Raw genomic sequence first — 16821 nt, forward strand, 5'->3', positions numbered from 1 at the left:
GAATGAATGTTTGACAATACACACATATAGTGGAGCATACTGGAATATCCCCTCTGGAGTTTACTATAGGGTTTATATTATTAAATGCTTTTATATCATTTAAATATTATCAAACTCAAGGATATCAAATAAAAAAAAATATAACTATTGTGTTTAATTAATTGTGATGTTGGGGAGACAAGGAAATTATCCATGTTTGTATAAAGTGTAATATGTCTGATATTGCTCAAGTAGTAGAAAAGTTTTATTGACTAACGTTATTCATTGGTATTAAAGCTGTAGTAAAACTGACCTACAAACGGTTGGAATTCGTTTTCTTCATGATTAATTGCTTTATAACAGACCACGTGGAATAAGGAATGCTGATATAAACAAACTTGGACAATTACAGTTAGATGCTGAATTTGTGTTCCATCTGTAGAAACATTATATACAATGTACATATTTATGATTTTGGTTATTTGAATATGTATTGTATTTAGAACTAAAAAAAATCATTAATTAAAAAAATATATTGATTTAATAATATTTACAATAATAAATTTATATAAGATGATGTTTCAATCCAAGAAGAGAAGGGATGTAATATCCTTCATTACTGTAGTCTGCTGCTATTTATAACTATATTGCATGATGGGAAAAACAGTACTGAACTTCCGGTCAAGAAATAACATGACTTTCTAAATAAACGTAGTTACAATCAAATGTGTTTCTTATAATATCTATACCCTGGACATAACAGTATCGAATTAACATGCATTGTATACGGTGATTTAACAACAACTTTTTAGTGAGGAGAATGCATTTTATTTAAATCATGTAGGCATAAAAAGGTAGTTTATGCAACAGTCAACAGTTTCTTTTACTGCCGGTTTGTCAGTATTTTATGAGTATTTATAATTATTTACTTTGGGCATTGACTATTTCCCTTTGATTTTGGGTTTTTTTACATAGAAGGACATATGTGAAAAAAATGTTAATTTTTATTTAAAAAAACTATTTCAAAATATTAAATTGTGAGAAGTGTTTGTCATTAAAATGACTGATTATTGTATAGACTGAAGCGATGTGCGTACACGACAGGAAGCAGTCACTTGTGATGCTTGTGACAGATGCCTCATAGAACATGATATACCGATAAGTTATTATAATTGACAAATAATATCAGAAAAAATATGGGACTGGGCCTATTTTGGTCTGACGGTTTTTATTTGAACAATCTTGGTAGACACCCACCTGAAGATGTTTCGTGATAATATCATAGCTCTAGCTCTTTGCTTTTTATGAAAGATTATTTTTACCACATATGTATACGTATCAGGAAAATCAATGAACCCCAGGAATAAGCGATTTTTAACCAATGGCTTTTATTTGAACAAACCTGGTAGACACCCACTAGGAATTCAATTCTTGGAACAATTGTCAAAGAAGACCGTCAAAGGAACATAGCTGTAAAGTTTGGATGAAATTGGTTTCGTTTAGATATAAAGTTTACAGACGTACGAACGCTGGACGAATTGCGATCACAAAAGCTCAGTATATCATTTTGAGACAGGTGAGCAAAGAAATAAAGAAATGGAGAAAGAAAGAAAGAAACAAAGAAACAAAGAAAGAAAGAAAAAGAAAGAAAGAAAGAAACAAAATACATTTTAGTTATGATAAATCAATATATGACATATTAAGACTTTGTGAGAAAAAGTTTTTAAGAAAGTGAACTGTAATTTAAGGCCCCTGTGACGTATAAATTTAACCTATGATCCCAAAATCAATAGGGGTCATCTACTAGTTATAACCAATAAGTATGTGAAATATGAAGACTTTGTGATACATATTTTTCAAGACAATGAGTGGTAACCATACTGACTTTTAAGGCCCCTGTGACCTTGACCTTTGACCTAGTAAACCCAAAATCAATAGAGGTCGTCTTCTATTTATGAAAAATCAGTATCAGAAATATGAAGACTTTGTGATAAATAGTTTTAAAGATAGTAAGCGAAAACTATTTCACATTTGAGGCCCCTGTGACCTAGACCTTTAACCTAGTTACCCAGTAATCAATAGTGGTCATCAACTTGTTATGAGCAATAAGTATGTGAAAAATGAAGACCTTGTGATAAATGGTTTTCAAAATATTGAATGGAAAGCACTGTGATATTTAAGACTCCGGGGACCTTGACCTTAAACCTAGTGACCTAAAATCAATAGGGGTCATCTATTACTTATGAAAAGTCAGTATGTGATATATGAAGACTATGTGATAAAAAAATTTCAAGATAATGAGTGGAAACAATTCTGATATTTATGGCCCGTGTGACCTTGACCTTTAAACTAGTCACCCCAAAATCAATAGGAGTAATCTAGTTATGACAAATCAGTATATGAAATATGAAGACTTCGTGATCAATAGTTTTAGAGAAAATGAGCGGAAAGCATTCTGACATTTAAGGTTTCTGTGACCTACACCTTTATCATATGATCCCAAAATCAATAGGGGTCATCTTCTAGTTATAACCAATACGTATGTGAAATATGAAGACTTTGTGATAAAAAATAAAGATAAGAATAGTAACCATTCTGACTTTTAAGGCCCCTGTGACTTTCCCAAAATCAAGAGGGGTCATCTACTAGTTATGACAAATAAGTAAATGAAATATATCACTTACATGTGATAATTTATAGTAGATAATGAGCGGAAACCTTTCTGACATTTAAGTCCGCTGTGACTTTGACCTTTGACCTAGTAACCCCAAGATCAATTTAGGTCATCTACTAGTTATTACCAATAAGTATCTGAAATATGAAGACTTTGTAATAAAGTATTTTCAAGATAATGAGCGGAAACCATTCTGACTAATCAGTATGTGAAATATGGAGACTGTGATTTATAGTTTTTAAGCCATTTAGTCTACCAATGCACAGACAGACCGACCGACAGACAGACCGTCGGACCGACCGACCGACCGACATTAGCAAAACAAATACCCCCTCTTCTTCGAAGGGGGACATAATAAGGTATTGTTTACCTTTATTCTGAATTATTTGCCCTTGAGTCCTAAATATTCAATATTAATATTTTGAAAACCATTTATCAAAAGTATATGTCCTTATAGTCAAATTAAGGCCCAAATAACTCAAAAATGAAAAAGGTGAAACCCAGATTAGTTTCGCTGAAATGTTTCTGTTGCATTCTTACAACTCGCAAATTTTAAATTTGCATGTATGAATATGAAAACTTCTAAAAGCGTCTTTAATGCTGCCTAAATGACAAACGTGGCCGAGTGGTTAACACGTCTGACTAGTAATCTAAGGATTGCTGACCGCGTGGGTTCAAACCCTGTCAGGGGCAAGCCGTTGTTTCCTTGAGCAAGAAACTTTACATTCATTGCTTAGTACTGGTTGGTTCCAGGAACGGATTCGGGAGTGTCTCAATACGCTTATAGCTTCCAACACAATCGAACTAAAATAAATTTGTATAAACTAAATGACAAATGTAACAAAAGATGGATAATAAAGCATATATTTCAACAATACACACAAGCAGTTTATGATTACTGAACATACAAGTCTTATAACTGTCTGTTTCAATTTTATTGCCCAGCCAATACCCCAAAAAGGAGCTTACATATATGAAAGTTTGCTGCATTGTTCCTTGGCCTTTGCTGGAGAGAAAGCAGGTAACATTTTAATGCTTGTTGAGGTCTGTTTTCTTGTTCCATACATTGTCCTAAGATGTTGAGAGCTGTTTCTCGATGTCCAAGGTTTTTATCTGTTGTTATGGTTCTTATAAGTTTACTTATTGCTTGTTGTTGATATTGTTGTCTTTGTAGATGACGGTAGATCTTATATTGTAGGAAGTACAGGAAAGGTAGGGAATCGACTATAGCCAAGTTCATCCTAAAGTCTTCTATTTTATCTCTGTGGATCATGTCATCTTGTGTAGATCTGAACATTTCATATTGTAGTTCATGGGGAACACAGTTGATCTCTACCTTTATGAATCTGACACAAAAAGCTGTAATATGTTTGATACAGTCAACACTTTGCTCACTACATACCCTCTTGAATTCTGCAGTTACTGCTGGTAGAGGCGTCCTCCAGCATTCACAGATAGCTACAACAGGATAAGAGTAATATTGTTGTTCAATGTGTCTCAGAATTACTTCAGCTTTCTCCATATTTCCTGTACTGTAGAACACTGAAGCCAATTTAAGTCTACTAGATGAGATATCTGAATTTAAACCATCTAATAACCAAACCAATGCTTCAGGTGAAACTTTATTATTTTGACCAATATTAAATGATGCCAGGACAGACCCATATGTGGTAAAAAGAAAAGGTGCTAGATACTTGCATGCAGTCTGTTGTAATCTATTACAATTAACACTGAAGGTCTTTAGTGTACCTAAAGATTGCTTCATTGTCCTCATGTTTTTATCGTATAAATGTTCTAAAACTTTCAGATGGTTTACACTTATATGAGATACAATGTATAAAAAATCACTGTTTAAAAGAGATAAATTGTACGTTTCAGGAGAATTCAGAATAAAGTATATTCCATGTGGTACCATGTTCAGTTTAACTCGCAGTCTAAGACCAAGATCATCAATATCAATCCTTAATAACTGTAGTCTTCCATCCTGTATAAAATCACAAATATTTTTTGAAAGTTCATGTTTTGTCTCAGCTGTTAATTTCCCTGCCATCAAATTATTTTCTTGGATAATGAAATGTGAACATGTGTCATTCTGTACACAAATGTGCAATTCCAATAAACAATTTGTTAAACATGTGTATAAATTGTTCTCTTTCCATATTCTTGGCTCTGTGTTTTCTATACAATGTAAAAGAACTGTTTTACACATGAAACTTGATATATCAATTGTGCCTCCAGGATTAAGGGAAGATTTTAGAATCATTTTCAACAACACATAGCACCTTATTTGTGTTATATTTAAATTGAACATTAAACACCTTTCTGCCAGTGATGTAGATATTTTCCATTCCAATTCAGGATATTCACTGACCTTACTTCCAGTTGGAACAACAAAACAGCCAGTACTGGCTGCATATCTTCTCATCTCTTGTGTTGGCCATCTGCTAATACCTTGTCCATCTAACCAACCTAATGCTGACTGAGGCCATGATTTACATGCTAAAGCCAACACATGATCTCTATCACAATATCCATGTTGTCCTTGACTGAACAAGGATGGTCCATGATCTACAGCACCGTGTATATGTACTTTTATTGTGTTTTTACACAATATTCTTTCATTTCTATCAATAATATGTTGTACATTAGGAATGACAGTCACAGGAAGAGGTTCATAAGGTAGGAGCAGTTGTAAGAAACAATAACCAGGGGTAGTGTTCTCATCCTGTATCATGAGGTAGTTTGACTTGTCATGTTCCCACTCTGACCGGTCTTGTATTATATTGACTTCATGGTTACAGAATAGCATATCCAAGTCTGAATCAAGTCCTATAGTAGTTGTACCTTCAATCTTACTCCCTAGATAATATTCAGTCCTATTTTCATCAATTAACCTGTAAGTGATATTACTCATAGTCTCTGCCAGCATGTAATGTCTTTTCCTTTTCATTACCATTCTTTCATTGACATCAATGCCATGTAAAACCTCTGATAACATCAATGACAGGTTTTCTCTGTAGTCAGATTCTTGAAATATTCTGTAATATATTTGTGAACGGAAAATTGTTTCAGTCAGCCACTATATTTATTTTATTAAATAATTCTACTTGTTATTTATTTATCCTTTATATCCTACAATATGACATGACAGGATAAATAGTGTTGATATAAGAAAATTTCATTTAATAAGTTGACGAATATATCAACTTATAATCAGTTTTTTTCCTGTTTTTTATTTGCTTTGATATCTTCCTGCTTCTGCTTTGAAATGTAATTTCAGCAGTAATTTATCTAATCAAAAATTTTGTTCATGTAATTCTGGAAATAATTTTTCTTCTTAATTGTCAATAAAATTACCGAAGATACATAACTCACTTTAAATAAATTATCAAATTTACATTGGATAATGTCCCTTACTTTTCTGTATTTCTTTGCATAGTTGTTCAAGGCTTTAAAGGATCAGTAGTTAAAAATTTTAAAAATTATGTATTTTTGTGTTTAATGTCTTGTTAACAGCACATATTTATGTTTATTACATGTAGCATTTATTGACTAGGAAGGTACTGAAGTTATTAACTCGTATTTCACTATCTTAAATTTAACATGTATGGTATTATTGATGTATTAAAACTTTAATACAAATGTGAAATGTGTAGGAAAAAATATTGTTTAACTTACTTTCAATGTTGTATTCTGTTTAATAGGCTACGTGGAATTTCACTTCCTCTTTTGGTTTTGCATGAAGAGAAAACAATGCAGTTCCACTTCCTGTTGTTATAAAAAAACTGCATTGTTCCCCCTTCAAGCACCCACATTACATGCATCATTATATTTTCTAATTTTAATATAAATGAGTAATTTAAATTATTTTTACTTACTTTATATGCTTTTTTCTATCAAGGAAATACATTTATTTCTGTTTAACAGGGTATATCTTGATCAAAAATATACTATTTTAACATCCTCTTTTGGTTTCGAATGAATGTGAAGGAGAAATGACTCACTTCCTCTTCCTGTTGGTATGAAAGTTTATTGAATTGTGTCCCTTTAAAAATTTAACACATGTAGATTCTATGCATTCTAAATTTAAGAAATTGACACAATAAGCCTTACAGTTTTATTTTTAAGCCATTACAGAAAACATTATGAAAAGATAAATGACCGTATATTTATCAGAGATCAAAAAGGTATTTAATAAAATGTTTGAAGCAAACATGATCACTCAAGATTGTAGAATACAGATTTTTTTTGGCCATTTCCTTTTTTAGCTCGACTTTTCTATGAAAAGGGGAGCTATCCTACTCGCCCCGGCGTCGGCGTCGGCGTCGGCGTCACACCTTGGTTAAGTTTTTCGTACCACCCCACTTTATTTCAGAAGTATTACAAGTATGGCTTTGAAACTTACCATACTTGTTCACCATCATAACCTCCATCTACAGACAAGAGTACATAACTCTGTCAAGGTTTTTGACAGAATTATGGCCCTTTTTTGACTTAGAAAGTGTATTGAGCTTGGTTAAGTTTTTTGTACCACCTCACTTTATTTCAAAACCATTGGAGGTATTGCTTTGAAACTGACCATACTTGTTTACCATCACGACCTTCATCAACAGACAAGAGGACATAACTCTGTCAAGGTTTTTGACAGAATTATGCCCCTTTTTGACTTAGAAAATACATTGAATATGGGTAAAATCCACTTATTGCCTTAACCCTTTGAGATATTGCTTTGAAACTTTTAATGCTATTTCACATCATTACCCCCATCTGTACGCAAGAGAAGGTAACTCTGTCAAGGATTTTGTTTTAAAAATTAAGGCCTTTTATCGACTTAGAATCTTGGTTAAGTTTTTAGTACCAGTCCACTTTTTGACTGAACTGTTTGAGATATTAATTTGAAAGTTGGAATACTTGTTTACAATCATGATTCCCAAACATGTCCAGGAGAAGGTAATTCTGTCAAAGATTTTATTTGAATTATGGCCCTTAACTGTCAATGTTTTGTATTATAGGCAAGCACTAAAAAACTTAAAAAATCTAAAAAAATTCATTCCTATCCACTTGTTCACTTTACCATAAATTATGTCATATAAACATTGCTGTAATATTCAAGGGTATCAAACAACTAGTTATTTTTCTCTTTTTGTACTTGAAATTAAAATCAGTAGTATATGCATATTTCACATTTTATCTCGCCTATTTGATTGGTGGACAAGTGACCAGCTACGGACAGAACACATAGGCTCAACTCAGTTTTTTTTTTCTTTCTTACCAGCCCTCTTTTGACTTAAACATTTCAAACTTTGCTGCAGTGTTCAAGGGTATCACACAATTCAGTAAAATAATTCTTCACTAAATATCTTAATGCTCATGGCCATTGTTCACTTTAAAAATACAGAGATTCTTGTATTGCCTTTTACTGCAAAAACTTTTTTTATTGGCAAGCAATAAAAAAGTCGAGCGCGCTGTCTTACGGACAGCTCTTGTTTATATTGGAACTTTCAAGTTACTCAAGTGCATTATTTCCAGCACGAAGGGGAATCTGAGTAGAACCACTGATGTTTTGTTCTGATGAAAGAATCTGAAAACCCTTAATAGCGAGGCTCATATTCAGGAAATAATTTAGATGACAGACATGTTTTCGTCGTCAACTTGGTATAAGACTGACATAATGTTATTTTCTTTCTACTACTATAGGATTATGTGTATTATTGAGGAAATACAATGACATCTAGATTAAGTTATTGCAAAACTATCACCATCTAATTTTTACAATTAACGTTGATTTTCCAGTCATTTAAAATTGCACAAATCTTTTCAAAAGTTTACACAGATAATGGCACATGTTGGCAAAAATTGACTTTCAGTGAAGACAGACAGTTTAACTTTTATAATTCCTTTTCATCTCTTTTTATAAATATTATTTTCTATTATTGGACTTGCCCTTACTCACCTAGATATTCTGAATGGTATCACAGGTGGTAAGTGAGATAAAAAATATCGGTACCTGGGAAAGTAAGTAAGATTAGATTGCTTAAAATCACATGAACAACAAAACCCAACAATACTCATTAAGATATTTTATTGTGAAGCATGCTTAATTTACATGACATTGTATTTGAGTAACTAATGTAAAAGAGAGAAAAACACTAATATATCTGCTTGTTCATAATTAATATAATTTGATTATATACAAAATCTTCTTTCAAACAGAAATATGGCAAATTAAAGTCCTCAAGAATATATTTTCAAAACATGAATAAAGAAATCTCTTTTCATTTAACATTACTCTATTGATACACATGTTGAAATGACTATAAAAATGAGGTGGTTGTATACAGATAAATCATCTATGGTGAAATAAAGAAAGAGAGAAATGATGTCATATACATGTAATAAATGTTGATGTCTAATGTCATACACATGTATACACATGTATATATCTATGAAATGTTACAAATTAACTCAAATGGTGAAAATGTTAAAATAGTTTAAGGCAAATCACATCCATCATTTAGCTTCTGAAAATATCAATGTTTGTGTTTATATATAAATGAAATAATTTCCATGTAAGTAGGATCAACAACAAGAAATGTAAAATGGATTGTGTTTGTTTATTCCCTTAAACTGAAACGCTGGTGGGTGGGGGTCGTCCGACCAGCAGACATGCACACTTTTTCAAAAATGTTTATTTAAATCAAACAAATTTAGGCATACTAGATGATACATCATTTTTACAAACAATATTTTTACTTACATTATATTCATCTTAACAAACTCTCAAATGTATTTTAAATGTATTAACTAAGAGTACTATACAAGATCATGATATTTGGCTGATTAATTCAAATCATAAACATTCAATAAATGACTTATCACATGATTCATTGGCCCTGTAATTCGTTTAAACCATTTATTAACTAATATCATTCAAATCATAAACATTTAATATCTAACTTATCACATCAAAATAAGATAATTTTACAATTATTGGCAATAAAGTTCAAAATGTTATATAAAATGTAATCCTTGAATACCAGAATTAGAAATGGATTATTGGCCGTGTATGACATTGTAAACATATTAATAAACAACTATATCAATCTCAAATTTTGTTAAGACTTCTGTAAAATATTAGAGACTTTGGTGGGATGATAATTATGTTAATTTATGACACTATTGGTGAAGTTTCTGTTAAAGAGATTTTTAACTATGGTGGGTTGACCTCAAGTCTTCAAAATGCCTCGTAAAGATTATGAAGAAATTATTCATATTGACCATATCACTGAATGACCAGAAACTTTCAGCTTATTTCTAACAGGCTTTGAAAAACAAAATTGATAGATCGACAGATTTGCTTTATTCACTAAACATATACTAAAACAAAAAATTCCAATGCCCTGAATTCTTATTACAAAATAAAATATATAAACTGTTTTAAGTAATTTACATAAAAATAAGGTAAAGGCCCACATTGATAACTAACTATAAAATCATTTTGAAAACCTGTTATCTTATTTGCTGTTGTTTACTTCTTTTTTACTTGAAAACTGACCAATGGCAAAGCTGTATTATCGACTGGTTTACATACATTAACATGTTAGTCTGGAATCAATCTTTACCAAATTTAAACTGGTCGAAATTAATTAAAGAACATATGAAAACATGACACATAACAGAGTTACACTTTTCTCCAGTAATAAAGTAAATAAAACAATTATTACAATCCTATACTGACCAAAGATAAAATGTTAAACACCATTTACATAATTTTAATTTTGAGTCTATACTGGATACATTAATGGACTAAAAATAATTAATGTCATGTAATTTTGAGCTGATTTTTTATTATAGAACAAACACACACTTTTATCACAGATTTTGTTCAATACTGGCAACTTTTAGATTTAAAATTGGGAAAAAACGACAATAATAACACGAACAAAGCCTTTTATATAAAGTTATAACACTGACTGACTGTTTAACTGTAGACAGAATTTTAAGACACTTTCATAGTTAAGCATTAAGCACAAAATACCAATCACATAATCCACAGGAAGAATATGTTTTATACCACCTGAAATTCAAAATTAACTCTTCTTATATTAATTATATTCAATGAACGTGTGTCTATCTTTCAATCTGGACATAACCATTCATCATTTTGGGACAATGATCAAAATATGAATTGACTGAGTAGCAAACAGTGCAGGTTATGATCAAACCGCCACTGAAATACTGGCTGATCTTGGTCTGTACTGGTTACATAGCTAAGGGTTGATAAAGATGATAAATTCCATACAGATGAAAAACAAAATGCTTCACAAAGCCAGAGTAAAGACAAATATGCCACATCAATTCCACAGAAAGGTTGACGTTCTTATTAAGTGAAAGTTGCATAATGTATTCCGCATTTACAAATTCAAATTTATGGCGCAAATATTCCACTGTTTGAAAAAGAAAGGACATTAAACTTTACACAACACTTATAAACTATGAACCTCATTTTTTTATGAATAAAAAAAAATCATTTGAATAAAAGATGATCTGTAATGTTTGACAACAATGAAAATGTTTTTCCTCATCAAAAAAGTCTCATTTTCACTTATGATAACTTCTATACATATAAAGACATTTTTTTATTCATACATTCAAGTCAAGCAGCACTTCATAGTAGAACTATTTTCTGAATAAAACAATGTGATACACATAATAAATCGAATACAAAATACATTGATTTATAACTGATTTATATATTCAATTTGTAATTTCATTCATTAAAACACAAATTAAACTGTCAATCAATTAACAAGAAACTTAACAATGAAACATAAATTCAAAACCTGAGGGATATCTTATTTTTTTCTCACAAGGTTCAATTAACTATTTAACAAAAATATTTTTGTGAATTTTTCAAGGTACATATCCTTCATATTTTAACAGAACTTGCCACAATAAATCACTCTGAAAAAGCATTCTTTTCTAATCCTTCTTTTTTTGTTCTAGTCATATAACTGGTATCATTTTGGTTTTCTGTTGTTTTTTTTTATTTTAATGTCCTTTCAAGCATTTCAATAAGCATATGAGAGAACCTTTGGTAAAACTTTAAAGTCAAAATTGATAAAATGAAATATTTCTTGGTACCAATATAAATGACTTGTGCAGAAAAACAACACTTTTCACAAGACTTCTCTATGAAAACATTGTGAAAGTATTTTTGAAAAGAAATTGTAAAAATTGTCAAAAATATGTAAACAATTTCATGGCCTAGGTGATCATTTTTTTACACCAAGTACTGTGGAAAAAATAGAATATCCCTCAAATTTGAATCAGTGAATAAATATGACTATGTCATACAAGAAACATTGAAGCACCAAATGTTAATAAATCCTGAAATGATGCTATAATTATATGTACACTGTGTATAAAATAGAATATCCTTTGTGAAAAAAAAGAGCCGCATCACGGCAAAACCAACATAGTGCGTTTGCGACCGCGCAGTCTGATCAGGATCCATGCTGTTCGCTATCAGTTTCTCTACTTGTAATAGAGTTGGTAAGCAAATGCATTATGTTAGTTTTGTCATGACGTGGCTCAAATGACGAAAAAAATGTACAAAAACGAACTAATTTTTAATAATGATGATAATATATGAATAATATATTTTTTATGCTTAGAAATTAAGAAAAAATTCTAGGAGTTTATGCTAAATTAAATTATATATTTATTTTATATTAACAATAGTTACTGTTGTCTTGCTTTAAAATACTTGTAATTTTACAATATATCACTACAATTCTCACAAAGGCGATGTGACTGAAACCGTTTAATCTGATAAAAAAATCTAAAGTTAACGTGTTCTTCCTATTCATAATTGATTTAAAGATAACAAACCCTCATGTATTGATAAATATCAACTAATTCTTTGATACAATTTCCATTTTTTTTTCTTATTTAAAAAAAAAGTCACAATTTTTGGACAATAACAAAAAATACAAAAAGTCATTGGAAAACTGTTGGTAAAAATATTGGTATATATCTTAAAAAGTAGTTCCAACAATATTGTGTCAAACCTGCAAACTAAAAAACACCATGCCTGTTGAATCTCCTTTTCATTTAGCCTATAACCATCCTCAATTCTAATAATGAACTGTTCCTGCTTTGACTTTTAGAACAGTCCATTTAAATTTAAAGGGATTTCAGTATCACAATAATAAAACTGTAATCTCTTAGCAGTACAGAATCTGGTTTGACGGCACGAACAATTTGCACTCTGACTTAGCTCCATACCAGTAAACTCTACACTTGTGAACATTTTACCAGTGAACTCTAAACCAGTGAACTCCATACCAACAACTTCTTTACTGCTAAACCAGTGAACTCTAAACCAGTGAACTCTAAACCAGTGAACTCCATACCAACGACTTCTTTACTGCTAAACCGGTGAACTTATACTTGTCATTTCTATACCAGTGAACTCTTTACTGGTAAACTCTACACTGATGAACTCTCTACCGGTGTCTTCTTTACTGGAGAACTCAATACCAGTGAACTTTATAATGTAATTATTGTCATGTTACCAAGAATGTTAATGCAATATATACCATATACATTAGTATGTTAAATTTTTTAAAGACATTTAAACATTTAGACTAGAAGTTTAAAAAAACAAAAACATGTGAGGTCGCTTAAAAAAATTAATCATCAATTACATGATTAGAAAATAAACTTTCAAGTGCCTCCAATGTACTTGTACAAAAAAAAAATTGAATGGTCCAAATTTTTAAACAAAGCCAGCTTTAAGTGGGGGCATTCATGTAATTCAATGTATTCTTAGAAGTTTTTTAAAACAATATTTTTACCAAACTAAGATTTTTTCTTCTATTTTTCATACGTATATGATTAAAAAATTCAATCAGCATTGTTTATTGTTAAATTAATCATTGTTTTTGATTCTTCATATTGATTGATAAAATACAACAATCTAACAACAATTTGCATTGTTTACAATACAATAAACAAATATATTCATAAAACTCAATTTTCATAAACTTTCCTATATAATTTTTTTTTCTTTACAATATCATTATACATTTCACTAAATCTACCAAATCTCAAGTAACAGAATACCTTTTCTATCTTATCTTATCTTATCTTATCACATTGTATCATATAATATCTTATCATAATAAAATAAAGATTTTCTTTACCCATCATTCCTTATCTATTTTCTAACTTTTAAAACCATTAAAAAAAGAAAAGATATTTCACTTTACTTTTAGAGCATACAAGACTGCAGCTTGACATTTTCAGTCTGTTTGAGAAAAACAAACCAAAAACCAACATTTTTCTTTTTCATAGAAAGTATTGTGTTTTTTTTTTTACTTGGCTATATGGAGATAAGCCAAGTTCTCGGTGAGTTATTTTTTGACAGTTTTTTTTGAAGAACAAGGCCGCAACACAGTGAGAATCCACTTCAGTAATGAAGACAGTACATGTTTTAAAAGTTTTCAGGATTGTTCAACATGATCTAAGGCTGTTTGCAAGTTGTTTGCAATCTGAAACAGAAAAAATATCATTATGTTTTTAAATTCTTTAAAAGAAATAGAACAAACTTAGATATATCTCTTTTGTAAGAAATGCTCTATTAAATCTTCTTAAAGAAAGAACCTTGCAGAAAAATGGCACAAAAATCCAACATACATAAGATCTTGATTTTTCCCATGCTTTCCTGACAATTATCAAACAAGAAACAAAAATTGTATATTAATAATTAATTTCACTATTAATATACATATGAGCCGCGTCACAACAAAACCAACGTAATGAGTTTGCGACCAGCATGGATCCAGACCAGCCTGCGCAGTCTGAACAGGATCCATGTTGTTCACTTACAACCCCTATTACAAGTAGAGAAACTGATAGCGAACAGCATGGATCCTGATCAGACTGCTTTTTTTTTTAAGTTAAATACTAATACATACATGTATATTATTCAATTTCTGTAAAGTATAATCATTTTCTGCAGGTAGCAACAAGCATTTCTATTAATCAATATATCCAAGATGTTGCCTGCAATTTTCCCCCTTTTATTTTTTTTGACAAATCACCCACTTGCCCTAACTATAACTATTATGTCAGTCACAAATAGCCACTTGAGATAACCCTTAACCTTTAATACATCTATATTTAGAAGCAAAAATCGATTTATGCAAGTCTAATTTAAACACGCTATTACTGGTAATATGTAAAGATCAATGTAATTTACCCACCAAAACTCATCAGCCTGTGACACCAGTATAGAGCCAGACCAGCCTATAATATCACTGCACTCGGACCAGGCTCTATACTGTTTAAACAAATTTTTTGTATATTGTTACTAAACTCCCTAAAACACTGAATGAACTGTTCCAAATTCACAGTTTGGGCAAATCCATTACATAAATTCAGTTGGTTTAGGGGTTAATGTTGACTTACCTCTTGATAAAACTTGATCTGACCCGTGAGAAATGTTTTCATTGTTGCTTTAAAATCTTCACAGCGGGAATGCTGGAAGTGATTTATTTCTGCCATAGTTCCAAATGAAATTATGTCTGCTCGTTGAGTGACCGTCCCTACGACAGACTCCAACATTTTACCCTCGCCTTGCTGTTTGACACATTCCTTAGCTTTACCTATTGCTCCCTGAATTAATAATTATTCAAATATATTCAATCATATTTTCTCAAGTAGAATAATCAGTTAAATTTCCGTATAATTAGCCATAAAAATAACATGTTATAAATATCTAAAAAAAACTCAAAATAAATTTGGATTATCAAATATAATCACAAGAACTGACATTTACTTGTCTGGGTTTTACACAAAATTAAACACAAATCATGTTATGTGTCAGCAATCAGTCCACCTAACAGACATCCCTCATTTCTGGATTACTAACCAGTAAATATCAATTTTTCCGCAAGGGACCAAATACTAATCCCATGTGATTTCTGAATCAGTGGTGAGAGACAAATAAAAACAAGACCTCAATATCACAGACCAATTGCCATAAAAAAACTTTGCCTCGGCCAAGGACTGAACCAGCAACCCATGATTACAAACCTGATTATCTCCCCATTGAGCTAAGAATATTCAAATAAACGAGCATGTACTGAAGAAAATGCTAAAATTAGATCCGTTAAATGCTTGCAGGCTTACTTATCTGTCACTATAACCCTATGAAATCCCTCAATGCTGTGTAATATTTCTTAGATTGTTTGTTTCATTGGGTTTTACGTCACACCGACACAGTATAGGTCAAATGGCCTTCTTCCAGCTTTACTGGTGGAGGAAGACCTAAAGTGCCCTTCTGTGCATTATTTCAGGCAAAGACGGGCACCTGAGTAGAATCACCGATGTTCCTAAAGCTAGCTGGATAGCTTTCTCACATGAAAGAATCCAAAGTCCCGGTCAGGATTCGAACCCACAGCTGTGAGGGGCAAGTGGTTTGAAGTCAACGACCTAAACCACTTGGCCGCGAACGCCCCTTTTATTTCTTAGATAAGGAAATATTGCTCAGAACCATGCAATGTATTTACTTACTTCATGCACTTTTAACACATCAGGAAATTGTCCCAGTGTCCCTCGGTACTCATTCAATATATCCATCAATGGTTCCAGGTCATTCTTAGGCTGAAAGGAAAGAGAAATTATTTAACTGTTCATTTTGTTTCAGGGCAGGGTATAAGCCAGACTATACTCTTTTAGTAAGATGGTAACATTTCATCTCAACATCTTTGATGTAGATAATTTGCATTATTTCTAGCACGAGAAGGTCAATAGGAACAACCAGCAATCTTTTGAAACTAGCTGGAATTTCAGGAAAATCTCCTCATATAAAAGAACATTATAGCTCTTGGAAGGGTTCAAACTAAAGGCAGAAGAAGACAAACAAGCATTAAAACAAGCATCCTACACTATGTATACAAGACAGCAACTTAAACCACTTGGCCACTGAGACCAAACAGAAGAATAGACATTGGCTGTTAACTTTTACCTTGCTGAAATTGAATGTGATAAGCCTTTGAAGGCCCATTATGCCTAAGAAATGCTTTAAATTTTAACTCTCAGAAGCTTTTTTAATTTTGTTGTGCTTTTACAGTACTGGTTTAAACATATTTATTCAA

General features: G+C 31.3%; 1 protein-coding gene across 1 annotated transcript; it reads right to left on the reverse strand.

Moving 5' to 3' along the window:
• Positions 1-9326: 9326 nt before the first annotated feature.
• LOC132756862 (sorting nexin-18-like) lies at positions 9327-16338 on the reverse strand. Its single transcript, XM_060748007.1, has 3 exons — positions 16238-16338; positions 15131-15337; positions 9327-14211 (listed from the first exon to the last, which is right to left on the reverse strand). Exons 1-3 carry the CDS (start codon positions 16301-16303, stop codon positions 14164-14166), a joined length of 321 nt encoding a protein of 106 aa, XP_060603990.1. The 5' UTR covers positions 16304-16338; the 3' UTR covers positions 9327-14163.
• Between the last annotated feature and the right edge of the window lie 483 nt (positions 16339-16821).

The sequence above is a fragment of the Ruditapes philippinarum genome, unplaced genomic scaffold (genome assembly GCF_026571515.1).
Source record: "Ruditapes philippinarum isolate M1 unplaced genomic scaffold, ASM2657151v2 ctg9675_1_1_1_1, whole genome shotgun sequence".
In the NCBI taxonomy this organism is placed as follows: Eukaryota; Metazoa; Mollusca; class Bivalvia; order Venerida; family Veneridae; genus Ruditapes; species Ruditapes philippinarum.

Bases quoted from the DNA above. Each gene is read 5' to 3' on its own strand.
- LOC132756862 (XM_060748007.1), bottom strand. From the start codon at position 16,303: ATGGATATATTGAATGAGTACCGAGGGACACTGGGACAATTTCCTGAT. The intron at 15,338-16,237 runs GTAAGTAAATAC...TTATTAATTCAG, and splicing joins ATGTGTTAAAAGTGCATGAA to GGAGCAATAGGTAAAGCTAA. The intron at 14,212-15,130 runs GTAAGTCAACAT...TTTCTGTTTCAG, and splicing joins AGATCAAGTTTTATCAAGAG to ATTGCAAACAACTTGCAAAC.